Source organism: Aspergillus alliaceus (assembly GCF_009176365.1).
Source record: "Aspergillus alliaceus strain CBS 536.65 unplaced genomic scaffold BDW43scaffold_27, whole genome shotgun sequence".
In the NCBI taxonomy this organism is placed as follows: Eukaryota; Fungi; Ascomycota; class Eurotiomycetes; order Eurotiales; family Aspergillaceae; genus Aspergillus; species Aspergillus alliaceus.
The window spans coordinates 426,118-451,970 of NW_022474710.1; the positions used below are offsets into that span (position 1 = coordinate 426,118).

The following is a 25,853-nucleotide window of genomic DNA, read 5'->3' on the forward strand; positions in this document are numbered from 1 at the left end:
CTCGGGAAAAGAGGATCCGGTGTACTATGGTACAACATTCTTTGCTTCTTCCACCATCTTCTCCCTTTTCCCCCCCAAGTTATTTCCCTATCTCCTTAATGAACTATCCAAGTGGATTTGCCTTCACAGCCTCACGGGACTTGATGTTCTAGTCCCAACAAGCCAAACGATAGCGTCATTATTTAATCGGCTAACCCACTGGAAGACCCGATTCTAGGCTCTTTGCGCCCAGTTCTCCTGTGTCGTAAGACTGTTATACTCCGGGTAATAAATTTCTTCCTAGCAAAATTTATATTTTGACTGCTATGTATAATCTTTATCTAATCTGATCGATTGATAATAATTCACCCCCGTCAGCCCCTGAGCCGTTTGAGATGAAAACCCACCCCCCTTCGCTGTTAACGTGGGAGCCCCTCACTCATTCGAAGAGAGCGACAGTGAAAGGGGGCCAATGAAGCTAAGGAAGATCTACAAGTCACTGCCCAACATGCCCAATTATCAACAACGTGGTGGCAATTGATTGCTACCACGCAAGGCAAACAAGATGTGGGAGGGGAACAAAATAAAGCAAAGAGACGCTATCCTTAATGGACTGTGGCTTTCCCATCACACTGGCTTACTTTAACCACACATCCTCAGAAATGAAGAAAGAAGTTAATAATAAAAAGGGGAGGAAGGGGCAAGCATTCCAACAGCTGAATCTAATCAGATCGACATCTAATCAGATTCGCCGGGTTTACCCCATTGGATACCGCCCTGTCCGACTCTTCCGGCGTCACCTGTTGCTACACAATATCCCTCTTTCATCATGACTGCTAACCTGGAAAGCTTCGGTTACGCCTAGATGATTGCACCGGCGTCGGTTGTTTCTCCATAAACGGGCTACGTAACCCTGCCAAGTATATGCTATAAAGCTAGGTTAAACCATGCGAGCTTCTTCAGTTCATTCATTGACGACAGACAGTAACGCAATGTTGATATTTATAGTAACAATGCTTCCATTTTAAACTATTGGTTTAAAAAATACAGACGTAATGGTATATAGCCTAGCCCACGGCCGTTTTCGAATCCCAAAACAAAACCAAAACAAAACTAGAACAACCAACAGCGAAAAAAATAAAAAATAAAAAATAAAAAAATTGGATATCCACCCTCGATAATCTACTCATTTCCTCGCACAACATAATACGCCACTAAGTTGCGCGTGACCGGGTTGGGGTTACCGATATATCCCCAAAAACTGCCATCGTCAAATCCATGCTTATCAAAAGCCATTCTGTGCAATTTAACGCACAGCTGTATTGCCTGCCGCCTGGCCGGGGTGGGTCCCTGAAGAAGGTCTGTGATGACAAAGGAGCCAATTTTTTCCAAGATCTCGCTGGGGAAACATCTCGTATCTTGAATTGCCTCATCCATAAGTTCAGTAAGTAAAGTGAGGGCCGTGAGGATCGCCCGATAACCTCGGTCGTCCCGCGTCCCCTTATGTGCATAATCCACGAGCGTGTCTAGCATGACTGTAAACGCTCGTTTCTCGCATAGGCGGACTAATTCGCCCGCAAAGTACTGGAGATCCGTGACAATCCAACAGTACGATTCGAAATATCTGATCGCATCAAGAACGGCGGTTAATGCCTGAGGGCAGTAAGGCCCGAAGAAATTGGGGCATTTAATATGCAACCGTCGGACTGTAAGAAGAACCTGGTTTTTCAGGTCCGTATAATCCCCATGACTTTTTGACCTAGAGTCAGACTCACTCCGCAGCTCCTCCAAGAGAGCCTGACATAAGTCATCAAACACCGATTGATCGAAAAGGCTCTCACCGTGAAAGACAATGATATTTTGGAGCTTTCGGTATGCGAAAAGATCCAATGCTTTCGATCGAATTCGTTGGCCCGCAACCCGGACTATCTCTTGCGCATTAGGGAGTTGCTGTGAGCGTAGGCTAAGACTCCGTTTGATCATGATCGGCGTGTTGGGCTGCCGATCTTGTCGAGGCGTAGTAAAAGGATCAATTGCTTTGTTATCGCGATGATCCGATTCATTAGATGGCAATTCACCTAAAGCGTTGTCCCTAGACAATGATCGATCATCAAGTATAGGCATAGAAGCATTCTGCTTAGGGGGGGTAGACTCCGAAACTGTGTTTTTGTTCTTCATTGCATTAGACGAGTGTAAAGCGTTATCCTTAGACGACGATTGATCATCAAAGATAGGCATATGGGCATGCTCCTTTGTGGGGGGAGATTCGGGAACTTTGTTTTCGTTATTAATCGCACTAGACGAGTGCAGCAGGTGGTCCGGTGTAGACTGAAGATCCGGTTCATTGGTTGGTAATTCACCCAAAGCGTTGTCCTTAGGCGAGAATTGATCATCAAAGATAGGCACATGGGCATGCTCCTTAGTGGGGGGAGACTCAGAAACTTTGTTTTCGTTATTAATCACATTAGACGAGTGTAAAGCATTATCCGTAGTCGAGGATCGATCATCAAAGATAGGCACAAACCTATACTCCTTGGGGGGGTAAGAGTCAGGAACTTTGCTTTCGTTATTCGCATTAGACGGGTGCAGCTGATGGTCCGGCGTAGTCTGAAGAACATCCGATGGAAACGGACTCTCATCCAGGTCTTCGGGCCAGTGGTCCAGATGTGGTTGTGGAACCGCGGCTGTAACATGGAAGCCGGCATCGCGACTGTCAGGGATCTTCTGGATGGTGAAGTTGTCCAATTTAGCCAATCTTTGAAATTGGCGTGCTTTGCGAGCTTCATCTTCAGCGGTCTTAATCTTAGCGCTAGCTGGCTGCGCGAGGTCTGCTTTAGGCCGGGTGCGGACGACGCTCAGCGGCTTCAGGGGTGTACTCTTCTTGTGTCTCAACCTTGGAGAGCCCTCAGCGGGTGCGGGTGCGGGTGCGGGTGTCTTGGGGCGCGTATCAGTCGCAGCCGATCTGCGCGAAGCATACGGGTCGGCGGTTGCGGGGCGCGCCAATTCGGGTCGGCGAGCCTTCGCGCCAGGTCGCATAGGGGCTGATGATAGTGATGAAACTGGTGCGGCTGTAGGAACAGTGCGTGCATTAGTTGCTTTTGCCGGTAAATCAGTCGGTTTTGTTGCAGAGAACGACGACTGAGCAGATTCTGGTCGGGGAGGTAACCCCTTAGCCGCCGCAACATAAGCTTTCTTGTGTGCCGCTATGGCTTCTTTTAGAGTTGACCGACTAGATGGCGTGCCCTTTCCAGGTGAGCTCTGTGATCCTGTCTGTCCGGGAATGGGATTCGCCGGATCCTTCTCTAGGAGGGAGCGGGTTTTGTGGTCGAGATCAGATAGCATACTGGGAGGTGTTAGAAGGCTATTCGTCCCAGAAACAAGATATATCACTTACCCATCGCCTTTAGTAGGCCACACCCGGTAAAATGTCCAGAAGACGCCCCGCATCGCTTCCCTGACACCAGGATTAGCATCGGAGAACCCATTCTTCATGGTCTTCTCAATCGTATTCAAGCCACCGCCATGCTCAATGGAGCTCTTGTGACGAGCCTGCTTGTTGATCAAGGTTTTCAACCACCCTGCAGCATAGAGACGTAACTGGAGATTTTTATCCTCGCATGCGCGCGTGACGTGATGCAAAAGGCGTGGAGTGTAGGACACATTAGCCAGAAGTGCATCGACGCAGAGGTTACCATTCTGGGTGCTGATTTTCTTCATGCCGCTACAGAGTTTAATCAAATTTTGCATCATAATCTCGACCATTGGATCCAACTTTGGCCCACAAACTTTAGCAAGATCCTGGATTAAAAGACAGCCATTGGCAGATGTAGTGGTGCGAAGGGAGGTGACAGTCTTGAAAATGCCATCGAGAAGGGACTTGATCCCAGCATAGAAATGCTGGGGAAAGTCCCGGGGACTGTTGCCGTAGGTAAGTTGGCGTAAGGCGGTCATGTATTTCTCTCGGAGTATCCAATTCTGTTCAGTCTCGCGACCCTCGAAAGCGGGGGCCATGGCACGGAAAAGGCTATCGATGTGCTTGCCTGAGCCAGTCTTAAGTGGCTTGATAGAGTCACCCTCTTCATACCGCGCCAGGAAAGGCAGCACTTCGTTCCCATCGAGTTCAGTCATGTTGCTCTGTTCCTGTTCGCTCTTCGATGAGCCAGGGCGGCGTTTAATGGGCTCCGATTCTATCAAGATAGGTATAGCTAGAGAACGTTTAGCACAACATGCTTATGAGAAGGTCAAGGAAACATACGCTCTACAGGTAATTCAGGGGGGGAGGGGGGATGCGAGTGAGACACGGCTGGAGGTCGCTGGCGCACGACCTCTACCCGAGAGACCGGACGTGGGGGCTGGGTTTCTACCCGGGAGGTAGGCCGTGGTTCCGTTCGTGAGAGTGGGCGAGCAATTGCAACTGAAGCATCATCCTCGAGTCCGATATTCGCGATGATGGCATTCACGATCGATTTACGAACGTTTTGAGTGGACATTTCCTTGGTTAAGTCTGATTTAGCTCGCGCAGGCGCGCTCCTAACGCTTTGTTAGTCACACCACCGATACAAAAACAGCATAAAATGCACCCTGTGTGGGGTCATACCGGAAGAGCTCCACCGTCGTTGACTTTGCTGTGTCTCTAACGACACTGTCGGCGTCTTCAAGGCACGAAACTAGGCTCGGAACATACGAGCGGAACAGCAGTCCGTGGTTCTTCGACATCTGCGAACGCTAGTTAGGCAGATGATGCAGACATCAGACAGATTAACTCACATTAGATAGCCAGAGTAAGCTCATCTCTTTCGCCTTAGGATTCTTTCCCGTCAAGGCTACCTCGAGCACATAATGCTCTACTTCGGGGCCTGCAGCTGGCCATAAGTCGGTAAATATTTGAGCAGCTTGTGAGCGGACACGCTCCTTGTGATCGCCTAGGCGCTCAAGAAGTATGGGATAGAAATGGCGGGCATGCGCCGAGATAAGATTGGGCTGGTCTTGTATGAACAGCCGCTTCAGGAAGTGGCCAAGCGTAGAGAAACCGGCTGCATAGAGGCCGGAATGATGCGACCCGATTGCTAAACGTAGGCACTCGAAGATAAGGCTTATTGCAGCATCGGGTACGTTTTTCTGCTTGATATCAGATTTGATGCCGAGAAGGTGGCTGACCTTGACGTCAATCGCAAGGTTGTTGTTTTTAAGGACTGCTAGCAGCTCGGCAGCTTTTGGCTCCATCTTCGATTCGAGGAAGTGCTCAATACGAGTCACGATGCTGGTGACATAGAGGATTAAGGAGGATGTCTTTATAAGGAGACACCTGATGGTCTTCACGGAGAGGATCAAGAGGAATTCGAGTGTCGAGAGAGTTTTGCATACAATCTGTACGGAGAGGTAGAATGGCGAAACGAAGTAGACGGCTTGGAGCCAAATGCAGGATGCGAGCTCGGTCGCAAGGGCAAAGAGACTAATAAAATCCATGGTTAGCAAGACTTGGTTCTAAAGCAGTTATGCCAAAAGCAATGTAAAAAACGGGGAACGGGAGTGGGAGTGAGGAAGGGAAATGGTTACAGAGATGAGAACCAGGGAGGAGGAAGACGAGGGATATGAAGACAAACGATCAACAAAACTGCGATGAGGAAGGAGCGCATACATACCTAGAACGCAGCGGTGGTGATAGTGCGAGTTGAGGATGATGGCGGAGAGGAAGCAACGCTTCCGAGATAGTCTGCAGCAACGGGGGGCAAGCAACAGGAGGAGCGATAAGCGAATAGACGCGCCGATAAGCGCTTCGAACTCCACACACTTAAGACCACCAGATTAATTGTATGAGCATTAAGTCAATACGAATTTCAAAATACAAAATTCTTCAAAAGAAAATCAGGTGTTGATATGCGACAGGGGATAGTAGTTGAAGGGGCTGAGTCAGGGTCGTCAGTTCCTTTAGATCTTTTTTTCCCGCTTTGTTTACCGGCAACATTAACCACGGAAACCGCGAGTCCGTTAGGTGGGGGTTCGCGCCTGACGCTTCTGCAGCCCAGCGACCGAATGAAGACTATATATGTATATATGGGAGGTATAAAATGAATCTAAAAATAAAGTAAAGCAGGTCTCGTGTTCCTAGACAATGCTTTCAGGTTGTTTGATTGCCGGGATAGAATTTGCACATCAGTAATTGTGCAATATATTTCTGTCGCTTTCTGTTTTGTTTTCCTTTTACCCCTCTGGGAGTTTTATCCCCATTTATGTATACGGCGTATACATACATATATTATATGTATATTTATATCTCAACCCGCGATATAGTCGATTGTTAAATCCTGTGACGACCACCTGATAGAGGATATGCATTTGACTATAGATTACAAAGTAATCCAAGTACACACTTTCTCTTTTGCAAGTACACAACAGATATCAATCAATCTACATTACATATGATCCAATCATCATTGGCCCACCGAAGGCTAGTCTCATTACTCCACACGATCGCCGCCTGGCGTGGACACTTGGACTAAATATGCGTCATGTCAAGAAAGAGCCACGACGGAGGTGGCATGGGACTCGCATCATGTAGTGGGTAATCAGAATGGCTCAATGACAATATGATTGGTTGATTTGGTTGCAGAAGTACGGCTAGTAGTAGATAGGTATGTACAGTATACATACATGGATGTGCATGCGCCCGGATCTGCCCATAGTTCGGCAGGCACATACTACTACGTGAACCCGAGGGACAAGGCTGAAAGTAGTTGTAGATGATTAGTACCTCAGTAAATATATTCTCATTGAAGTATCTTTGTACACTCCTTGCGTCACCTTCCTGTTACAGTCCGCTTCCTACCTTGTTCTGTAAATCGACATGTCACCTTCTGATACTTCTACTACTTATTCTCTCCCCACCGCCAACTCTCTGGCCACCACACCGGACGACAACCCCAGCTCCAATGACTCGAACGAAGCGCCCACAGAGCTGCCAAAACCCAAGCTTCGTCTCCAGATCCATGACCTACGTCACTCCGGCTCCAATGTTTTCACCTCCCTCGTCCCCGATCTCGCTTCCACCGTCGACAGCGCCCTCGCAGCTATTATCAAGCACCTCTACAATCCTCCCGGCCCGCCGAAACATGATGAAACATGCACCGCCACTATATCTAAAGCACCAATCCCAACCTTCACACCCTCTGTACCACCAACCCGTTCCATTACCGTGTTCCTCCGTGACATTGGCGGCGTAGCGTACACGACCGGTACGGAGCTGGACGATGACCACAAAGAGATTCATGTTTCTCTCCAGTATATTCTTACGGCCACGAAGCTGCAAGACCCAAGAGCCGAAATTCTCGGTGTTCTTACCCACGAGTTGGTCCACTGTTACCAACATACGACACCTATGCAGGGTGGTGACGCGGTACTACGTCCACCTGCAGGTCTGATTGAGGGTATTGCGGATTTCGTGCGTCTCAAGGCTGGCTTCGTTCCGTCGCACTGGAAACGGCCGTCATCCGCAAAGGAGAGAGCCGAAAAATGGGATCAGGGCTATCAGCATACGGCGTTCTTTCTGGAGTGGTTGGAAGATCTGCGGATTGGGAGAGGTGCAGTCGGAAAACTGAACGACCAGTTGTTGCGTGTCGGATATGTAGGTGAAGACGTGAAATTGGAAGACGAGACGCTTGAACTTGGACACACGAGCTTCTGGAAAGGTCTGTTTGGATCGGGGGTCAAGGAACTTTGGGACGAATATGGCGAGTTCATTGATAAACACGGTAAGCTGAACACAGAGAGAAGCAGTGGGAATTGGGAGGATGAAATCGTCAACCCCTCCGAGTGACTGCCGGAAGAACGCATAAATAACATATTCCATTCAGGCTGTACGTGTAAGTGTAGAGTATAGTGAACACTGATACGAGGGGTCTCGTACTGATCTTATCCTGCAAGCCGAGATCATGTAATATGCATTGATTCGGTACATACATCTATGTACTTTTGTCTAAGAACTAGACCTCACAACGACGCTGTTCTAAGGACCATTTCCGGTCTAAAGCAGATTGAGGTGAAAATGCGGAACGTTGACCAAAATACAACAAGAAACCAAGATAGAAAATGAAAAAAAATAAGGGTTCAACGAAGAAGACATCAGACGAATAATAAATTTCCCATACTGTACAAAACCTGATCTTGCAAATTCGAATAGATAATATGTAATGTGCCCTTGCTCCTGTCCCATCGATGACGGTCATATCATATAATATAACACCTTTTCCACATTGACGCATGTTTCTTTTTTGTCACCGATCCCATCTTACACGATCACCTCGCCCAAGTCCACGTGGACTGGCTTCCAAGGTGTAGCCCCCTCCTCTTCCATGGAGCTGGGAACACGCACATTCAATGGGCTGTACAGATACCAGCCCTTGAGCGCAGCCACGGCAGCCCTGGATCGAGCTTCAAGCAGACTGGCGCCAGCGCCCTCACCCAATTTATCCTGACCAGAGAAAATACCAACCACAAAGACAGGGTGCCTGCTCTTGCGGCCAGTTTCACTGATGATCTTCGCGACCGGCGGCTCAAAGTTCTCCCGAGCACAAAGACGGGAAAGGTCACGAGCCGGCTGGGAGAAGTTGAACAGGTCCGAGATGTTGAGGTGGCGGGAGAGGAAATGTTGCTCGAAGAAGCGCTTAGCGGCTGGTCTCCCAGCATGAAGGTAGATGGCGCCCATAACTGCACGCACAAATGTCGCGTTAGCCTGTTCAGCAGTAACGCCCTTAGTGTGCTCCGATCCCGGGACAGTCCAATCGGCCGTTTTGACGGGATCCCCAAACTCGTTGTCGTAGACGATCCTGGAAGTCATTGATCTTCTCCACGTCGTCCGATGTTCATTAGGTCTCTCTGTGCCAGTAACTGGCTTAACTGGCTCCTCCTCCAACTTGGTGCCAGGGAGTACTCTTTTGAACTGCAGGAGGCCGGGGTCGACCTCTCCACCAGGAACCGCCGCCATCTCAACACCCCATTCCTTTGCCATTGCTGCCAAGGTTTTAGGACCGACATACGCATACATGGCCGCGAAGATGACGGTTAGGGGAAGTCGAGGATATGTACAAAGAAGGTGTTCGGAGGTATAGTAGGTCAGGAGGTCATGGCCGAGGGTAGCCAACGACCCATTGTTGAAATCAGGATTTGAGTCTGCCGAGGCATCGACCAGAGAGCGTGCTAATGTCTCGAGGGGTAGTCGTGAGGGGAGATAGAGGCGTGCATGAAGGGCGGCAAGTTTTGCGGACTCGCGTGCGGCCTCAACCGGTGGAGAAGGGAGGAGGTATTTGAAGTGCGAGGATTGCGTGAGGTGTGTTGGCGATTTCAGTGGTTGCTCATTGAAAAATTGCCCACTCTCGGCCTGAGGAGCAGGAGAAATAGTCGATTGGCGCCGCAGACTATAATACAGATGCTGCTGCAGGCGGCCACCAGTTCGGGCCCGCGGCGAAAGGACCGAACTGCTCCATCGTTGGAGCTGCAGCCTCTTCATCTGGGCAACTGTGGGAGTTGGAAACCTGAAACGAAAGGTCAATTGAAGGGGCAAGAAAAAAGAAGACTGCCTAGAGCGTTGCGTGGAGATTCGGTGTAGGGGTTTCCACGTCAATATTATATGAACTTTTGACCGCTGGAGAAAAGTCGAGCTTCGACGGAAGTCACGGGACTTGCAAGTCGTGTGAGAAGTCTCATTGTGACGCTAAACTGGATTTAGCGCTAGCGTCACGGGTTCTGGGAACGAGGGACGTCGACGGTCATTTCGGCTTCAACCCGCCAGAACAACGTCTTCCTAGCAAGCTACTGCCCACATTCTTTCTCTACCATTGCTCAATTCTGTCCCGCGCAAAATGGGTGGAGGTGGCAAGATCCCGTATGCGACCAAGTTTCTCCGAATTACCGATGTTGTGAGAGGCTGACCGATGTTTTACGCAGGTATCCCAAGGAAGTCTGGTCTCCCGCTGGAGGCTGGTACGCTCAGCCCGCGAACTGGAGGGCCAACACTGCTATCATTGGAGCTTTCGTCATCGGTGTTGCTGCCGTGACATGGAGCATCAGTGCCGACCGGGAACGCCGTGACAGGATGCCAGAACCTGGCAGATTCTTCCCCAGTCGCTAGTCAGTCAACTCCTAGGAAGGTCCGCTGCCAAAGTTTTGTGTATACTGACATTCAACCGTTCTATCTAGCTGGAGCAAACAGATAATCGAGCATGAGAGACAGCAGGCCGCGAAGCACGAGTCGTAAAGGGGGAGCACGGGCTACAGATGACACCCTTTGGAAGATTTATATGGCACGATAGGTATTTATTTCATATTATTGTGGGCTGTACGACAAAAAGAAGGGCGTTTTTCAATCGGTCAATTGATCTGCAAGTGCTTCTGGGGAGTCTTTTCGAATGTCCGATACAATCGCTGCGTGTACAGACGGACCCGTTCCGTGAATTCAGTTCCGTTCCAAAGTTCCTTCTCATACCTAGTCGTAGACAGATGAGGCACTCCAATTTGCTCCACCACGAAGCCCGCTGCAACAGTGGCGAAAATCAAGGAAGACAGCATATAACTTCGTTCCCCCAAAACTTCCAAAGATCTTTTCCAGACGGCAGACTCTGCAAGCTCTGAGCTTACGATCTTGGCCGGGAACCTATCAGCTGTCACCATTCCTTGGGCGAGTGCCCCCAAAAAGGAATTACCTGCGCCAGTTGGATCAACCACTGCCGTAGCCCCCGAGAAATCTGGTTGATGATAGGCAGGCAGCCAGATCCTGTGCCCCCTGGAGAATGTATAGCTCCCATCTTTCCCTGCTCTGATAACCAAATGCCCAGTTCCATTTGGACCAATACCTGAATCAAGAATGCGTCTTACAATGTCCTTCCCGAAATCGCTCTCCTCATCCCAGCCCGGTTGTCCAAACATCATTCCCAATTCGAGCTCGTTGGGGCTCACCACATCTACTATCCGGTTTGCAGCAAAAAATCTTTCTTGCTCTTCTGGGGTACAGAGATCGGGTACAGGTTCCCAGACAAAGAAAGGCCTCCCCGACGCGTGGCTACTGGGAGGGGCTTTGCCTTCTCGTTGCAGTTCTTCTCGGCGCTGTAGGATATTTTGCACTATAGACACGCAACGTCCCGCAGAGCAGACCATATGAAAGGTCCTCGAGAATACCTGCGAATCAGATAGCATGCAAGGTTCCAATCGTAACTTGGGAGTTAAATATTTGAAGTCTGCAGCTAGTTATTATCCGACATGGGGCTTCATTGCCGGAGGTAGGTCACTCACCCCGCTTCTCATTTGGACCGTAACCATTCCAAGCCCTTGTAGTAAGTCGGCTTTTATCTTCTCTTATCACACAACCTGTATCCCAGGTGTTGATAACATCTAGGACGGGCGAGGGGAAGTCGGAGCCAACATCGACAATCCAGCTGACAGAGCGAGAATGGTCCTTACCAGCAACTAGACGTGCACCAATAACCGCGAAAGACGCAGCGCCCCCGATGATGTTTTTGACATCAGGTCTAGTGCCCCCGAAGTCAATGTCATCTGCATGAAATCAAGGAGCTTGGTAAGTATAGCGTACGTAGGCTTTCGATCGTCCATCCGAGTCGGGCGTGTAATAGCATACCAAGGATGAACATGCCTAGTGTGCAAAATTCCACATCATTGTCAGAAGAGGTAGAGCCGCCATGGCCCCCCGCCATTGTTGCTAGGTGATCTGTTACCATCGCCCAACTTGGTGGGGTTCAGTACTTTAGTAGTTTAGGTAAGGTAGTAGAAGTTCTTATCGCATGGAGAGAATACCAATACAAGTTACTACATGTGGTAGGATTACCAGATGATACAGTCAACGTCATAGCACACGACATCCGCACCACCTACTTCGGCGTATTGTACCGTAAGGCCCACTCGTGGAGCTCCGGGCCTCAGGCACGGGATAAGGAGCATCATCTTTTGGAAACCGACACCGTTGCAATTTGCGAACTATTCCTCACAGCTAACTAACTGGGTTGTCACGGACAAGTGTGTTATTACTTGCAATTCTCTAGCCTCCATCTAGCCCCTCGGGACGATTTCTCCCCTCTTTCCCTATATTTATCGTCTCTCCCAAGTTGTCATCGGCATACCCTCGCTTATATAGGGGCCCTTCAAGATGGCGACCAGCCATATGCATAATTTAACCACCCTTATTAAGCGGTAAGCTTCCGGATTGTCGTGCTCTAAACGCTAGGAACTATCATGCGATGCTCCGCTTCTCTGTCATGCTTTGTTATACTTATGTATCCTTACCAACAGGCTGGAAGCCGCAACCTCCCGCCTGGAGGACATGGCTATGGGACTGGATGATCCCAGTTCACCGAAGACATTGAATGCTGCCGCTGCTCCTGAGACCGCTGCTCCTGAGCCACCCAAGCCAGCTTTCCCCGCAGCCCCTGCAGCCCCTGCCGTCCCACCTCAAATCGAAGACTTCGACACATTAATCAATAAGGATGTGCGGAACTTCGTAGATCTCGGAAATAGAATTGGAGATCTTGTTGCTGAGCAGGCGAGTCCTTCCAACGGAAGCGCGTATATTGGGGCCATGGCATGTTACTGACTGATTCCGTAGTCAAAAGCTGTGTTGCAAGCTTTCGAAGCTGAGCGCACCTACCTCTATGTGTCAACGAAGGCGAAGAAACCCGAGCCCCAACCCCCAGAGCTCATGACGGAGCTTCACACTGCCTCTGATAGTATTAATATGATCCGCGAGTCCAATCGCGCATCACCTCTTTTCAATCACCTCAGCGCGGTCGCCGAAGGTATCGTGGCTCTGGGATGGTTCTTTGAGCCCAAGCCAGGCGATTTCGTCAGTGAGATCGTCGGTGGTATTGAATATTATGGCAACAAGGTCCTGAAGGAGTACAAAGAGAAGTAGGATTTTACGTATATTGCATATGTGCTGGATTAAGTATTAACGCTTTCCATTAGAGATAAAACCCACGTCCAGTACATTCAATCGTACTATCAGGTCTTCAAGTCACTTGCCGCCTATCTTAAGAAGCACTACCCGAAGGGCCTGACATGGAATGAGCAGAGCGGCATTGACGCGCTGGAAGCTCTCAGACAGGTCAAAGGCGGCTCCAGTGCTGGGGCCAGCGGTTCTGCTCCTCCCCCTCCCCCGCCACCCCCTGTGCCGACGCTGAACGTGCCCAGCGGAGTTCCTCCACCCCCGCCACCACCACCTGGTGTTCCTCCTCCACCAAGCGCGGCCCCGGCAGGAGATATGTCGGCCGTGTTTGCTCAGTTGAACCAGGGTGAGGCCATCACTTCCGGTCTCCGTAAGGTTGACAAGTCCGAGATGACACACAAGAACCCGAGCCTTCGTGGGGGCTCGACTGTCCCAGAAACCCCTGATTCACCGGGCAGCATTTCTCGCTCCAAGTCGCCAGCCCCGAGCAAGAAGCCTAAGCCGGAAAGCATGCGCGTCCGTAAACCTCCCCGCAAGGACCTCGAAAGCAACAAGTGGTACATCGAGAACTTCGAAGGCCCAGGCGAGGTAGTTGAGATTTCTGCGCAGCAGAACCATTCCATCCTTATCTCCCGTTGCAATAATACCATCGTGAAGGTGACCAACAAGGCAAATGCCATCGCGATCGATAACTGCAAGGGACTTTCGGTTATCATTGACTCCCTGGTGAGCAGCCTTGACGTCATCAAATGCACCAAATTCGCTCTCCAGATCGATGGTGTGGCCCCCACGCTCTTGCTTGACCAAGTGGATGGCGCCGTAATCTACCTAGGATCGCAGAGCTTGAGCACCGAGGTGTTCTCCAGTAAATGCACAGCGCTCAACGTCATGCTTCCCCCGAAGGAGGGAACAGACGAGGATACCAAGGAGTGCCCCGTCCCCGAGCAGATCAAGTCCTATGTCAAGGACGGCGTCCTGGTGAACGAGATCGTCGAGCACGCGGGTTAAAAGTAATAATTTTGCGACTGCCTTTTAGTATGTCTCAGGGACGTGTATTTGGCCATCTGCATATCTTGGAAAATCATCTAGTGGATAGCGGTAGTTGGCCAGGCCGATCTTTTGACATGTACAACAAATATAAGGAATCTTCTCCGTTAAGTTTAGACGCCGTGTAGATAAATCAATTCCAAATCAATCACTAGAACAATTCATCGTTCCTGCTGTTATCCAGTGTTTGTTGAAGCAACCTTCGTCTTACATGCTTCAAGTATATATCCGGAAGAGCTTAGACGGGCGGTAACTTCCAGTTCGTGTATTTGATTTCGTTGACCGCAATCGATTCAGTGTCAGGAGTACAATTTTATGTACAGTAAATTTTGTTACATAGATGTTTGCTAGAGATTCAATGTATTTATAACAATGATTCTTATTAACGTATATGTGTCTGTGCTATTCACCGTTTAACCGTATATTTAAGCTAAGTATCCAAATTCCCACAAGTCCAAAATAGAACAGGTTAACAAACCACCGGGTACCGGATAGACAGAAGAGAGAATCTTCAAAACGGTACTCGAACTGAACTCTGTACGCCTTGACAAATGAAACATATCAGTAAGAAGAGAGGAGACTTCCTAGACTCCAGGGCATTGTCGACGCCATGAAAAAAAGAGTACTTTGGGGTATTATTGTATGTATGTCCTGCGCCCTTAGTTGGTCCACTTGAGTTGGTGTCGAAAGCGGAAGGCGATTAAAATCATGTCTAGAAGATGAACCTGCACTATGAACGTCAGTTCGACAGGGTGTGTCCTGCACAATGGTAACAAGTCAACGGTAAAAAAAAAAAGCTAAGTTGAACAGTTTATACTGATGAAAATATGCAGTGGCCCAGGAAATCCTTCTGGATGGGCGGCTTCGATGCATTTTCTTGGCTCACTTTAACTGATGCCTGATGAGTTATGCTTCTGTACATCTAGCCCTCTCAGCCGTTTGGCAAGTAGGCTTTCGCTGGCTTCAGAACCGCTTATAGGATTGAATGGATAGCCACCATATCCAAGGTCTCCTTTGTTGAGTTTAGTATACGTTCCGTTATCAGTCCAATAGCTTTCGACCGCCTCTTGATCCGGTATAGGAAGCGCTTCTTCCCTTAGAGACGGGATGGGTCGGAAAGGATGGGGAGCTCGCTGCAGCGGGCGGGCATCCTTCGAATTACTAGAAAAGGCTTGTTGTCCACTGATCGGTACTTGTGCCTGATGACAATCTGGGGAGGGGAGGTCGGGATATGAAGCTAGAACAGAACCTCGGCCAGCAGCCGGTCGTAGGGATCCTCTCTCCATTGGTAGCTTCGTGCTCATATGTGTATGGCCGGCATCACGAGGAGGCTTATAAGGTGTATACCGGGGTTCCGGATGCTGGATCTCATTCCGGAGCCTCTCTTTGCCATCGGGAACTCGATTAGCAAATACAATACGGATGCTTGAGTGGAGATAGAAGCGGCCTTTGGAAGGACAGCATATATTCAAATGAATCAGATACCTCAGAATGGGCTTGTCCTTCGGGTCTTCGGATACGCACAAGGACGCCTCTGGGCGATCTGTCCCAAAGTTCCTTCGTACAGTGAGAGGCATATCAATGACAGGCCCCGCAGAATAACTTCTCTGCCGAATGAACGTCTTGGTCCCGGGTTCCATATCACTGAGATCGTATGGGATCAGAAATAACTTCACGGCTGTTTTGTTCGGGTTTTTAATCATAACCTGAAGCTGGCCCTGTTGAGGTATTCGATAGCAACCTCCAGGTGGACATTTTGGCGACTCAGTCCTCCTGTGTCTTTTCTCTCGTCTGCGGAGCGCATCTTGGTCGTTAGACCTGGGTGGTGGAGCATTATCGGCCATGTCATCGCAACCACCCGCAGGGCTCTGGTGGTATCTGCGGCGTCGACTCGTAGCTGATGCGTCCTTAGGAAGAGAGTTCTCAAGGTCGATTAAGCCAACGTAAGGACTAGGATTATCATCCGAGATTGAGCGACCTCTTCCTGAGGTTGGATAGCTGTAAAAAACGGCCGGAAACGGAATGGTAACGTGAGGCGGACACTTGAGATTGGCTTTACATTTGCCTTTCCCTAAAACACCAATCTGCGCTGTGAAATCCAGCGGCTTGGATGGATTCATCGACATTCTACCGCGCAGAATCGATTCCTCGTAGGAGCCAACCAATGGTGCATGTGGTCTAGACGACTTTTCAGAAGCTAGAGAGGGCCTCCTGGTTCTAGGGGATGGAGTCTGCACCGACGACGCTAACTGAAGGCTATACGCAGATGTGAAAGACCGGCGAGAAATAGAAGTTTGGAATGGAAGTGTCTCATTCCATCTTCCGGGACAATAGCCAGACTGAAAGTTAAACGCTCCTCGATGGGCAGTGGGAGACGATGGAAGATGCCGAAAAGATTCTGGCGGTAGCGTGCGGCGACGGCTGGCTTTCTCCAAAGAATCAAGCTGCTCAGCTCGATCGGTTCTGGTGGAAAAGTCCAAGTCGGTATTGTTCGCCTGGTATACAAGAGGACTCGTTGGAGCCTTTAGGACATAGCTGGAGGAGAAAGATCCCAGCGACGGTGTTCGGGAGCGGGACGTTGGCCTCGCGTTTTCATCCGACACGTTGGTTGCCGTAGGTTGTGTTCTCAAGGATGGTGCGAAAACAGGGGGTGTAAACCAAGGGGCCGTTGGGGAAGACCCTAGAAGGGGAAGACGTGAGCTGGCATCAAGCCCGTGTAGCGGTGCCGGCGGCAATTGTTGCTGATCTTGACTGGCTCCCTCTCGAAAGTCGCCGGAATGCAGCGCTGACCGAGGGCGTTGGATATCAGCCGGGGAGCCAGATTCCTGAGCAGTTGTGCCAGAGCCATCACTAGGAACATCTCGTTCGACGAATTCGGCTTTCATCTCGGATGCTTTGTCAGGCGCGCAGGAGACATAGTGACCAGCACCTAAGTCTTCAAACTATATCGTGACTCATGTAAGCAGATGCATATCGTAAAAAGAGGTTATATATTTTTCCCTTTCATCATGTCTCCTGCAAGATCATTCATTCCCGACAGGACAAAATGTACGTACCAGCCTATGTTCCCAAGCCGAGGTATCGGCGTTCTTGATGTAATGAATCAATTCCTCTCGGTCGCTTGAACGCAAATCCGACAGACTGCGATCTGATAAGGGCAGCTGCTCAGAAAATCCGAGGCCCCTCCCCAAAGGTTGAGTTTTCCCATGATGGTGGGCCCACGAGGGTCTCTCAATTTGGCATTCATCCTCTCTTATCGGGGGGTGGTCATCGGACCATAGATCATAGAACCGCTGGCGATCCGGATCCTGAAAGATAGGCATGGTCACAGGTTGTTAGTTAGTATTGACTGGACATATAAAAAACCATACATCCCAATTAACGAGATCTAAGCCGACCGGAGGTAAAGGCGCCCATGAGGGAAGTAACGAGGGGGTTAACGGGGGAGGATGTTTGAAGTCGAAGTGGCGGCCGGGGAATTGAATGTATGACGAGATCGGCCTTTGGACGGGGAAAAGGAGAGGAGAGGAGATGTGCGGCGGGCAAGCTAGAGTTTGGTTAATTGAGATTGAGAAAGGATCCGACGAGCTATTTGAGCGAGAGTATAATTGAGTCATGAGGCGTCTGAAACGACATGGGGTGGGCTTGGTCCACCTTTGAACAAGTCAGTCCGCATTACTATTTTTTTTTGGGCTTGAAAGACGGGAGGGGAATCGAAAACTAATGGTTTGATCTACGGCGGTAACGGTACCGTTTGGTACCACGATCTTCCTTATCGCAATCGTGTATGTACTGTAATCATCCTTATCCTAGGGAATATTTTTTTTTGCCCTTCTCTTCTTTTCCTTTTCCTACTGTATGATTCAAAACGTCATTCCAACATCTACTAGTTATTAATTCTACACCTTTAAATTAATTCTTGCCACCCCTCCTCGTGACACATCAAGCGCTCTCTTCCCCCCCCCTGCGTGAAATTATTGAAAATCTGCTGCTAGATCGGAAACTTTTCTGCACAGGGAATTCAACCAGGAGATTGTATTTACTGTCCCGCCAAAATAGGTTTTATACCTTTTTTGTTTCTTTTCAATTTTCTATGAACATATAGGACAACGGAATCCCTCGCCACGTCAATTGTTGCCCAACATAAATTGATTTACTCGATCCGACCAAATTAGCTAGTCTGAGGGACATACCCGACCAGGGAAACGGAGAATCATGTCGACTAAGCGCCCCCGAGACCGTGATGCAAAGTCCGAAGAACAACGCACCACCGAACCGCCGGTAAAGAAGAAGAAGGGATTTTCTGTAGGACCTGCAAATCTGCCTGATGGTACCTATCGTCGGAAAAGTACGGTCTCCCTTTACGTGTGACTGGTCCTGTAAGGTCCCTCTTGCTAATGACGACCTACTCTAGCCCAGAAAATTAAAGCCGACCTGATTCAAAAGGCCAAAGTTAAAAAGGCCTACGCCAAGGTGCAGGCCGAGGAACTCGCGGCCGCACCACGCAAGTCAGTCTACGAGCTAGCCGAGGAAAATGCAGAGCATATACCGCACCTAGAACCGGCCTCCCTGGAATTGCACCCAGACCGCCAGGCGATGCTGGATCAACCACAGCCCGCGCGCACGACAGACCAGGATGGCGAAGGTCGTCGGAAGCGGAAGCCCAAGCGGTCTGCTTTTACGAAAGAGATGGAGATTGCGGAGAAGCGCAGACAAGAGGCGCAGAAGCGCCGAGAAGAGCGCGAGCTTAGACAAAAGGACCGCGAAGCGATGGCGAGGGCTAGACGACCAGACCAGCAAGGTAAGAGGAGATTAGGTCGTGAAAGCCATGTGTTACTGAGTCGGGTGCAACGGATGGTCGGCCAGTCGTAGAAGGGAGGAGTTGTTCGCAGAAATAGGACGTGGTGATGGATCAAAAGGTTTCCAAAATGATACCCACTGGAATCTTGTTTATGTACGTTCAGTTGTACCTGTAGTGCTGGATACCAAAATTCAATTATATCTCATTATTTACTACGCTGGTGTCTTTGGCTCGGTCCGAGTTCTTTGCCTCCTAAAGCAAGCAAATTCTCCTTTAGTTCTCTCCCGCAACCGTTTCAGCGTTCCCCGCATTTCACCCAGCTCCGACTGAAGACGAGCTCGAGCCTCGTGCGTGGTGCGGCGATCGAGTTCCACGTAGATCTGACTCTGCACGGTGGAGGCTTCATCGGTAGAGAATTGTGACATGGTCTGCGCAATGAACTCGGTGTCGAGGGTGGCTTGCATCAAGGCGGCCAAAGTATACGACGATCGAGAGCTGAAAGCCGTCAGGAGAGATGAAGAGACCTTTGTGAGTAGGTGCGTAAGAATGATGGTCAGAAGTGGTGGTTGGGTTGCTGACGACGACCGATTGGCAGTTGGCGAAGAACTGGAAGGAATCGTAGTTGATATCTCCGTATGGACCAGCACAAGAGTCAGCATCGTGTTGTAGACGTACGGCCGGACTTGTTCGGGGCGAGGAACGGTCGGCTCCCAGTCCGGGGCAGTAACACCGTCGATGATCGTGGTGTTCAGTTTGTTCATGGTGGGCTTGGTGTACGATTGGAACAAGCGGTCGTCAATTTGACTAAGCACGTCGCGGATAGTGTTGGCTTCCTCTGTCAACTTGACTGAGAATGATGTCTCGAAGTTTGCCACCAGCTGAGGGACGAGATCGGCCTGGAATGCTTTGATATTCGACAGAGTGAGGAGTATGCGTATGTTCTACATTTTTTATTAGCTGATATGTATGCATTTGAGAGAAACAAGTGACCTACTCTATTTCGGGCATCTACTGCATCCGCAATGAACAGAGCCGTGGATGGATCAGAGAGATTACCTGCCGCTGGCCCAGCGAGCACCCATTCACTATCCTCTTGAGGAATAGTGGGATGCTCCGCGTTTTCCACCAAGCCGCTGAGGGCCTTGTATATACTGGACACAAATTGTGTGCGCACCATCTGTAGAAGCTTCGCAGGAGGTTGTGTGACAACATCCACGTCACCCGATTTTACCATGGCCTCGGAAATGTAAAGGATCTTCTGCATTCCACTAAGGATTGCGTTCTCAAAAGCCACAAACAAACCGGGCATCTTGGTCAAGTCCTTTTTCTCCGAATCCCTCGTCCAGTCCTCCAACATCTTGCAAACTTCTGCATCTTTGCCCCAAGCGTAGCATGCTGCGCGAACGGAACGCTCACGTGCAACGCTCACGAGTGACTTGAGGAGATCATAAGCATTGTCCGTGCTTCGTACGGGTGCCAATGCAGCCATTTCACTAGCTGCTCTGCCGATAAGCACTAGGAATTGACCGAGATAGTGAACACCACTAAGGGAGTTAGAAAACGGTGGCCAGAACGCAAAATCTTCCCAGGCTTCACCACGTTTGGGTGTGGGGAATGGCATATTCTTGGGATCAAGTTTGAAGCGGGACTCAGTGGGGGTGATGCCTCCACTCATTGGGCTTTTGGGGCTTGGTGGTGGCATTGAGGAGGTGAGTATGGCGACGTCTTCCACTGGAGAATCGGCGAACAGCGACAGGACACTTTCACGGATTAGGTTGACCAACTCAACAACGCCTTTCTGCAATTCACTAGATTCAATTGGCGAGAGTCGATGATGTCTACGACTTTCTCCTTCGAATCCGGTTGGGAGAAGCTTTTGTTTGCTACCTTCGATGAAGGATTGCGCCGCTTCCCAGAAGTCAAAGACTTCACCAAGGAGACCTCCTTGTGATGATAGCAGTCTAGTCAAGTAAGTGTTCACACATTCCCAGAGCTCGATGACCTGGTCAGCGTCAAGCATCGCTGGGGTACCTGCTGCACCGTCACGTGGAGCGAGCCGAAGATAGGATGCCACTGCTTGAGGCGTTGGCTTCTCACAAGAAGCGAGCCTGCGTCGAAGAATCTCTAATTCTGTCTTGCAACGTTCGCAAAAAGTTGTGATTCTTGTTTTCAAGTACTCATAGCGACCAAGAAGCCAGACCCAGATGGGATTGTCTTCGACACCCAGTTCCAGTAACGCGCCGATTAATTCCATGTGTTCCTCAACTGGACCGGAAGCTGTCACCGTTGTCGATGTGATGGGAGACTCGCTCAAGCGCCTCCATAGATCGTGCTTGAACGCTTGTATCTGCTGATCGACATCCATCCACATCCTCCCCATGGCTAAGATCATATGGGTCTCGTCGTCAGTCAGCGGCCGGTCCTTGCTCGTCGCTGTATCAGCAATGTTCCTGGCCTTCTTCGAGAGCGTCCTGGCTTTGGTGTATTGCTCAAAAACAGAATCGTAGTCCCTTTGTTTGATAGATTTCGAAAGGAGCCCGCCTATTTCATAAACATCTCGGTGCTTCTCCATGGTATCGAGGACTGATTTCAAGACCTGTTCTCTCTCACGGCCACCTAACGCAGGTCCCCATACTTCTTCAGCCTTGACGGAGGCTTCCAAAAGTGGGCCCCGGATGCCCTTCATTCCGTATTCACTCTCCTTAGTCAGAGCATTCTTCCCCGGTGCTGAATCTGAAACCGCCGCGGGAGATACGCTCTGCCTCCCTGATGAATAGCTCCGGAAATGCCCCGACTTGCGGCGAGCTTGTGGGGCTGATAATTCTTGTGCCTTCCCCTGGTTCCTCATCTCTGTATACACGCTATCAATTGTTGCTTTGGCTCGGACGAATCGCTCGAAGTTCGCCTCAACGAGGACTTTCAAGGAAGCTGACTTTTGATCGATCGACCGCGATAGGAACTCTAATCCATTGAGCAGAGACTTAATTGAGGCGTCGGAGTGAGCCTGCGAGAGAAAGAGTGCCGGGGAAAATGACGTAGATGAGAGCAAGAATCTGTTGCGCAAGCGGCTCTCTTCTTCTATGGACAGGCCTCTCTTCTTCAAGATCCTCAGGACGCTCTCGCCTGTCCCAAGCGGATCTGGCTCGTCCACCTGGACGAGGTTTTCCCGGGCATTGTTTCCTTTAAGTGACCCTAGGTTGGCGCCTTTCCGGCCACTGCCACTGCGCTCGAGAGCAAAGTACCGGGATCGCCGCGAACTAGTGCGGGCGAGAGCCTCATCTTCCGAATGATCGCTTTCGTCTAGCTCCGCAGGCCACTCCTCCGGAAAGGCCGAAGGGAGGTTGTAATAGTTTGCGATATCTGCGTCGGCCATTGTTGCAAGGTGTCACCGTGCCTGGTCTAGGAAGCAGGTGACCGATCAACCGCCGGGGTAGAACGATCCAGGAGGCCGCATGCAGGGAAAGACGCAGCTTGCACAGGTGGGGAAATTGGGACGTCAGATTATAGGTTAGACTAGGTTAGGGAGAGTGGAAAATTTACGAGGAAATGATAATCTCAATGCCAACGAGGAGGGTGACCCGTGACCGTCCCGCCAGTCGTTATCTGATCTAGGAAAGGACACCAAGTGGACTCTGGGCAGCCAAACACGGTATCTATGCCGGTCGGGTCGGCTGCGGCGCTGCCGAGAGAGGTCAAGATTGGCCTGAGGTTGAACTTCTTTCACTTCCCGCACAAGCAGCCCGCCGCCGCCTTTCTTCTCTCTCCCTTTCTCAATCCTTCCATTCACTCTCCTCTCCAACCCAGTGTTGTTTTTGATCCCGGGGACCTGCCACAATGTTTGCTGCTAGGAATATCGCTCTCCCCGCCCGTCAATGCTTGCGGAACACTCGTACCTCCCCAAGCATTGCTTCGCCTTTTTCGCAGGTATACCCAGCCACGTTCAATCTCCGACTCGACTTTCAATTCCTGCGTAACTAACCCGTTTATCTAGCTCCGTAGTTATTCCGCTGCTGCCGAAGAACGTGTCGCTAAGTTCAAGGGTCAGAAGGACACCGATGTATGTTACGCTCCGATGACATCGAATTTTTTTTTTCCCTCGGAACCTTTGGTCCGGCGTCTCCCGCCATTTCCCTGGACGATTAAATCGATAACGCAAATTTATATCAAGCGCTTCGAAGCAAAGTTTCTGATGGATATCACTTTTTATAGGGAAAGTACACTGTCACCCTGATTGAGGGTGATGGCATTGGCCCTGAGATTTCCCAGTCCGTGAAGGATATCTTCGCTGCCGCAAAGGTAATGTTACATTCCTTCTGGTCGGGTGTAGTTTAAGATGCATTACTAAAACTGGATATAGGCCCCCGTCAAGTGGGAGCCCGTCGACGTTACCCCTATCTTGAAGGATGGAAAGACCGCAATTCCCGATGAAGCCATTGAGAGTGTAAAGAGGAACTACGTCGCCCTTAAGGGCCCCCTTGCTGTACGTCAAACGTCGCGATGCATCGTGCAAATTTTTCGCTAAACAAAAGGATATTTAGACCCCCGTTGGTAAGGGACACGTTTCTCTGAACCTCACTCTTCGCCGTACCTTCAACCTTTTCGCCAACGTGCGTCCTTGCCGGTCTGTTGCTGGCTACAAGACCCCCTACGACAATGTTGACACCGTCCTGATTCGCGAGAATACCGAGGGTGAATACTCTGGTATCGAGCACGTCGTTGTCGATGGCGTTGTGCAGAGCATCAAGCTCATCACCAAGGAGGCCTCCGAGAGAGTCCTGCGCTTCGCCTTCCAATACGCTCGTTCCATCAACAAGAAGAAGGTCCGTGTCGTGCACAAGGCCACTATCATGAAGATGTCCGATGGTCTTTTCTTGAATCTCGCCCGCGATATTGCCAAGGAGTTCCCCGATATCGAGTTCGATGCAGAGCTGCTGGACAACTCTTGCCTCAAGATCGTCACCGACCCCACTCCGTACAACGACAAGGTTCTTGTCATGCCTAACCTGTACGGTGACATTCTGTCCGACATGTGCGCCGGTCTGATCGGTGGTCTCGGCCTCACCCCCTCCGGTAACATTGGTAACGAGTGCTCCATCTTCGAGGCTGTCCACGGCTCCGCTCCCGACATTGCCGGCAAGGGTCTCGCTAACCCAACTGCTCTGCTTCTGAGCAGTATCATGATGCTGCAGCACATGGGTCTCGGTGAGCATGCCGCTCGTATCCAGAAGGCCACCTTCGATACCCTCGCTGAAGGAAAGGTAAGCTAACCCGCACATTACCCTCTTTGATTAGTGGGACAAAAATGCTAATATCACATAGACCCTTACCGGTGACTTGGGCGGCAAGGCCAAGACTCACGAGTATGCCGAGGCCATTATGAAGCGTCTGTAAGGGATTCGGTTCGCACCATGTACTTTTCCCTTAATTGTCTCCTTTTAGCCTGTGAATGACTAGAACAAATGTAGTGACCTATTATACGTACAATGTATTTATTTAGATGCCATTTCCATTGCAATATGCCTTGGTCATTTTCTCCATTGTAATGACAACTCCATCGGTCGCGCAATTGCCTGTTGACTGAGCATGTCTTCTGGACGGAGCGTCGCGTTCTGTTGACTGACGGCTAAATTGTAAGAAGAACCTGAAGTGGGCCGAATATATTGTTAAACAAGCGCAATGTGAACCCTAAAGAAACGCCTGCCCTGAGTCCTCCGAGGTATCAAAACTTTCAAATCATTGAATGATAAAGTACATATTAACACTACCGTCGCCGACCACCTCGCCTGGTTCCCGTAGCGTTACCTCTCTTTTCCTTTTGCTTTGTTCGTGTTGTCTGGGCTCGTGTGCTTCGTGTTGTTGGAGACCCCCCTGTATCCTCTTCCTCTTCTGCTTCTTCGTCGCCTTCGCTGTCGTCTTTTGCCCCATCTGAGCCTTCTTCGTCTTCTTCCTCGTTTGCACCAGCATCCTCAGAATTGCCTTCTTCTTCTCCCGTGCCAAAACTCCTCCTTGGAGCCTCGACTTCTACTTGTAACCGCGAAAACCGAGGACCTCGCGTCGATTGACGACCTCCACGACCTGGCTTCCTACCTCGTGACGGGGCGGGAGAGGAACGGGGTTCTAGATGCGCGTAATAGTCAGAATCTGGATGGGAACTCAGGAACATGGAGACTCAGTAAGACACACCATCTGTGTCAGCGACCGTGCTACCTCTCCTAGACTCTGCTTGGGCACTATGAACCGGGGAGGTAGATCCCTCCATTGCTAGCCTCCGCTCAAACATCAACTCGCCGTACTCATCTTCAGGGAGCTCAAATGGACAGTATAGCTCTTTCGAATTATCGACATCATCGGATGTATTTAAGGAGTCCTCCTATAAGTAGAAGCGCAAGATATTAGCAATGTAGGGCCAACATGGATAAGCATTGGTGCGCACCCGTTCATCGAGTGCTGGAAGATTGTATAAGGTTCCCAGCTTTTTCCAAATCCCAGGTATCCGTGTATGTTGCGCGTGGGAAGGTGCATAGCCCTGACTTTTCATGAATTCGGAGATAGCGATCATACGGAAGTGTTTGTGCATTCCTTTGACGATACACGTTGGTTAGCAGGTGTCTGCTTACTGAAGCGTCGCTAGGGGCAGCTACGAACCAACTGGCTTCCATTTGATTATGCCCTTTAATAGAGCAGTCTCCTGTTCATCCGTCCATGGGTCAGTTACTGGGTCGTAATCTGTGTTAAGCTGAGCTGCGCTTTCACTGGCGGGGGTATTCGCTGAAGGTTGGGCGGCTTCGGGTTGAGCGGTAAGCTTTGGCTTCTTTCTTGGAGGCATGGTGCCTGATATCTACACAATGCCCGCTGCCGTAGGTTTGAGTGACGTTTGGAGGACTTGACTTGGAGGTGAAGACAGTTGGGGAGCTTCCGTAGATAATGAATCGCGACAAACTCATTCTGCTACGGTTTCCTAAACAAGCGGTGGTCCAAGCGTGAGCTGGGGAGGCGCTAGCACCTTTTAAGGCTAGTGAGGCGTGATTGCGCGCTGCCCACGCGTCGTCAACTGATAAGGATCTGTTTTTATGGTGTCAATCG

General features: G+C 50.1%; 11 protein-coding genes across 11 annotated transcripts; 5 read left to right on the forward strand and 6 right to left on the reverse strand.

Annotated features, from left to right (window-relative positions):
• Positions 1 to 995: 995 nt before the first annotated feature.
• BDW43DRAFT_107619 (uncharacterized protein) lies at positions 996 to 5,861 on the reverse strand. Its single transcript, XM_032037851.1, has 6 exons — positions 5,536 to 5,861; positions 4,747 to 5,431; positions 4,577 to 4,695; positions 4,235 to 4,509; positions 3,374 to 4,184; positions 996 to 3,322 (listed from the first exon to the last, which is right to left on the reverse strand). Exons 1-6 carry the CDS (start codon positions 5,613 to 5,615, stop codon positions 1,162 to 1,164), a joined length of 4,131 nt encoding a protein of 1,376 aa, XP_031899477.1. The 5' UTR covers positions 5,616 to 5,861; the 3' UTR covers positions 996 to 1,161.
• An 865-nt stretch (positions 5,862 to 6,726) lies between these two features.
• Positions 6,727 to 8,028, forward strand: BDW43DRAFT_107639 (basic secretory family protein). The gene has a single exon (XM_032037852.1). It carries the CDS (start codon positions 6,824 to 6,826, stop codon positions 7,790 to 7,792), a length of 969 nt encoding a protein of 322 aa, XP_031899478.1. The 5' UTR covers positions 6,727 to 6,823; the 3' UTR covers positions 7,793 to 8,028.
• BDW43DRAFT_107646 (mitochondrial 54S ribosomal protein mL44) lies at positions 8,028 to 9,610 on the reverse strand. Its single transcript, XM_032037853.1, has one exon. The coding sequence runs from the start codon at positions 9,479 to 9,481 to the stop codon at positions 8,264 to 8,266; it is 1,218 nt and encodes a 405-aa protein (XP_031899479.1). The 5' UTR covers positions 9,482 to 9,610; the 3' UTR covers positions 8,028 to 8,263.
• BDW43DRAFT_279114 (uncharacterized protein) lies at positions 9,584 to 10,448 on the forward strand. The gene is made up of 3 exons (XM_032042268.1): positions 9,584 to 9,856; positions 9,919 to 10,101; positions 10,171 to 10,448. The coding sequence occupies exons 1-3, from the start codon at positions 9,834 to 9,836 to the stop codon at positions 10,226 to 10,228; spliced, it is 264 nt and encodes an 87-aa protein (XP_031899480.1). The 5' UTR covers positions 9,584 to 9,833; the 3' UTR covers positions 10,229 to 10,448.
• BDW43DRAFT_312027 (ribokinase family protein) lies at positions 10,342 to 11,678 on the reverse strand (the record flags this gene model as incomplete). The annotated part of the gene is made up of 3 exons (XM_032047284.1): positions 10,342 to 11,204; positions 11,260 to 11,520; positions 11,603 to 11,678. The coding sequence occupies 3 exons, from the start codon at positions 11,676 to 11,678 to the stop codon at positions 10,342 to 10,344; spliced, it is 1,200 nt and encodes a 399-aa protein (XP_031899481.1).
• A 449-nt stretch (positions 11,679 to 12,127) lies between these two features.
• On the forward strand, positions 12,128 to 13,930 carry capA (adenylate cyclase-binding protein; the record flags this gene model as incomplete). The annotated part of the gene is made up of 4 exons (XM_032044980.1): positions 12,128 to 12,171; positions 12,271 to 12,520; positions 12,584 to 12,885; positions 12,943 to 13,930. The coding sequence occupies 4 exons, from the start codon at positions 12,128 to 12,130 to the stop codon at positions 13,928 to 13,930; spliced, it is 1,584 nt and encodes a 527-aa protein (XP_031899482.1).
• Positions 13,931 to 14,332: 402 nt separating this feature from the next.
• Positions 14,333 to 17,644, reverse strand: BDW43DRAFT_279123 (uncharacterized protein). The gene is made up of 2 exons (XM_032042269.1): positions 17,026 to 17,644; positions 14,333 to 16,911 (listed from the first exon to the last, which is right to left on the reverse strand). Exons 1-2 carry the CDS (start codon positions 17,290 to 17,292, stop codon positions 14,857 to 14,859), a joined length of 2,322 nt encoding a protein of 773 aa, XP_031899483.1. The 5' UTR covers positions 17,293 to 17,644; the 3' UTR covers positions 14,333 to 14,856.
• A 378-nt stretch (positions 17,645 to 18,022) lies between these two features.
• BDW43DRAFT_107704 (uncharacterized protein) lies at positions 18,023 to 19,017 on the forward strand. The gene is made up of 2 exons (XM_032037854.1): positions 18,023 to 18,317; positions 18,384 to 19,017. Exons 1-2 carry the CDS (start codon positions 18,185 to 18,187, stop codon positions 18,839 to 18,841), a joined length of 591 nt encoding a protein of 196 aa, XP_031899484.1. The 5' UTR covers positions 18,023 to 18,184; the 3' UTR covers positions 18,842 to 19,017.
• On the reverse strand, positions 18,912 to 22,361 carry BDW43DRAFT_107713 (exocyst subunit SEC5). Its single transcript, XM_032037855.1, has 2 exons — positions 19,765 to 22,361; positions 18,912 to 19,711 (listed from the first exon to the last, which is right to left on the reverse strand). Exons 1-2 carry the CDS (start codon positions 22,141 to 22,143, stop codon positions 18,983 to 18,985), a joined length of 3,108 nt encoding a protein of 1,035 aa, XP_031899485.1. The 5' UTR covers positions 22,144 to 22,361; the 3' UTR covers positions 18,912 to 18,982.
• Positions 22,362 to 22,440: 79 nt separating this feature from the next.
• BDW43DRAFT_279127 (isocitrate dehydrogenase (NAD(+)) IDH2) lies at positions 22,441 to 24,110 on the forward strand. The gene is made up of 5 exons (XM_032042270.1): positions 22,441 to 22,694; positions 22,762 to 22,827; positions 22,980 to 23,066; positions 23,128 to 23,250; positions 23,309 to 24,110. The coding sequence occupies exons 1-5, from the start codon at positions 22,605 to 22,607 to the stop codon at positions 24,035 to 24,037; spliced, it is 1,095 nt and encodes a 364-aa protein (XP_031899486.1). The 5' UTR covers positions 22,441 to 22,604; the 3' UTR covers positions 24,038 to 24,110.
• BDW43DRAFT_279130 (uncharacterized protein) lies at positions 24,006 to 25,690 on the reverse strand. The gene is made up of 6 exons (XM_032042271.1): positions 25,416 to 25,690; positions 25,204 to 25,349; positions 24,954 to 25,140; positions 24,253 to 24,887; positions 24,086 to 24,190; positions 24,006 to 24,024 (listed from the first exon to the last, which is right to left on the reverse strand). The coding sequence occupies exons 1-4, from the start codon at positions 25,594 to 25,596 to the stop codon at positions 24,532 to 24,534; spliced, it is 870 nt and encodes a 289-aa protein (XP_031899487.1). The 5' UTR covers positions 25,597 to 25,690; the 3' UTR covers positions 24,006 to 24,024; positions 24,086 to 24,190; positions 24,253 to 24,531.
• Positions 25,691 to 25,853: the final 163 nt, after the last annotated feature.

What these genes read in the sequence shown, in the direction of transcription:
- BDW43DRAFT_107619 (XM_032037851.1), bottom strand. Translation starts at nt 5,615, where the DNA reads ATGCGCTCCTTCCTCATCGCAGTTTTGTTGATCGTTTGTCTTCATATC. An exon ending in ACGACGGTGGAGCTCTTCCG is followed by an intron (nt 4,510 to 4,576) that starts GTATGACCCCAC and finishes ACAAAGCGTTAG; the next exon opens with GAGCGCGCCTGCGCGAGCTA. An exon ending in CCCTGAATTACCTGTAGAGC is followed by an intron (nt 4,185 to 4,234) that starts GTATGTTTCCTT and finishes AACGTTCTCTAG; the next exon opens with CTATACCTATCTTGATAGAA.
- BDW43DRAFT_107639 (XM_032037852.1), top strand. Translation starts at nt 6,824, where the DNA reads ATGTCACCTTCTGATACTTCTACTACTTATTCTCTCCCCACCGCCAAC.
- BDW43DRAFT_107646 (XM_032037853.1), bottom strand. Translation starts at nt 9,481, where the DNA reads ATGAAGAGGCTGCAGCTCCAACGATGGAGCAGTTCGGTCCTTTCGCCG.
- BDW43DRAFT_279114 (XM_032042268.1), top strand. Translation starts at nt 9,834, where the DNA reads ATGGGTGGAGGTGGCAAGATCCC. An exon ending in GGTGGAGGTGGCAAGATCCC is followed by an intron (nt 9,857 to 9,918) that starts GTATGCGACCAA and finishes TGTTTTACGCAG; the next exon opens with GTATCCCAAGGAAGTCTGGT. An exon ending in AGATTCTTCCCCAGTCGCTA is followed by an intron (nt 10,102 to 10,170) that starts GTCAGTCAACTC and finishes CGTTCTATCTAG; the next exon opens with CTGGAGCAAACAGATAATCG.
- BDW43DRAFT_279123 (XM_032042269.1), bottom strand. Translation starts at nt 17,292, where the DNA reads ATGCCTATCTTTCAGGATCCGGATCGCCAGCGGTTCTATGATCTATGG. An exon ending in CGGCTTGGGAACATAGGCTG is followed by an intron (nt 16,912 to 17,025) that starts GTACGTACATTT and finishes GTCACGATATAG; the next exon opens with TTTGAAGACTTAGGTGCTGG.
- BDW43DRAFT_107704 (XM_032037854.1), top strand. Translation starts at nt 18,185, where the DNA reads ATGTCGACTAAGCGCCCCCGAGACCGTGATGCAAAGTCCGAAGAACAA. An exon ending in TGGTACCTATCGTCGGAAAA is followed by an intron (nt 18,318 to 18,383) that starts GTACGGTCTCCC and finishes GACCTACTCTAG; the next exon opens with CCCAGAAAATTAAAGCCGAC.
- BDW43DRAFT_107713 (XM_032037855.1), bottom strand. Translation starts at nt 22,143, where the DNA reads ATGGCCGACGCAGATATCGCAAACTATTACAACCTCCCTTCGGCCTTT. An exon ending in CAGTAGATGCCCGAAATAGA is followed by an intron (nt 19,712 to 19,764) that starts GTAGGTCACTTG and finishes TAAAAAATGTAG; the next exon opens with AACATACGCATACTCCTCAC.
- BDW43DRAFT_279127 (XM_032042270.1), top strand. Translation starts at nt 22,605, where the DNA reads ATGTTTGCTGCTAGGAATATCGCTCTCCCCGCCCGTCAATGCTTGCGG. An exon ending in TTGCTTCGCCTTTTTCGCAG is followed by an intron (nt 22,695 to 22,761) that starts GTATACCCAGCC and finishes CCGTTTATCTAG; the next exon opens with CTCCGTAGTTATTCCGCTGC. An exon ending in ATATCTTCGCTGCCGCAAAG is followed by an intron (nt 23,067 to 23,127) that starts GTAATGTTACAT and finishes AACTGGATATAG; the next exon opens with GCCCCCGTCAAGTGGGAGCC.
- BDW43DRAFT_279130 (XM_032042271.1), bottom strand. Translation starts at nt 25,596, where the DNA reads ATGCCTCCAAGAAAGAAGCCAAAGCTTACCGCTCAACCCGAAGCCGCC. An exon ending in AATCAAATGGAAGCCAGTTG is followed by an intron (nt 25,350 to 25,415) that starts GTTCGTAGCTGC and finishes GTATCGTCAAAG; the next exon opens with GAATGCACAAACACTTCCGT. An exon ending in TTCCAGCACTCGATGAACGG is followed by an intron (nt 25,141 to 25,203) that starts GTGCGCACCAAT and finishes TTCTACTTATAG; the next exon opens with GAGGACTCCTTAAATACATC.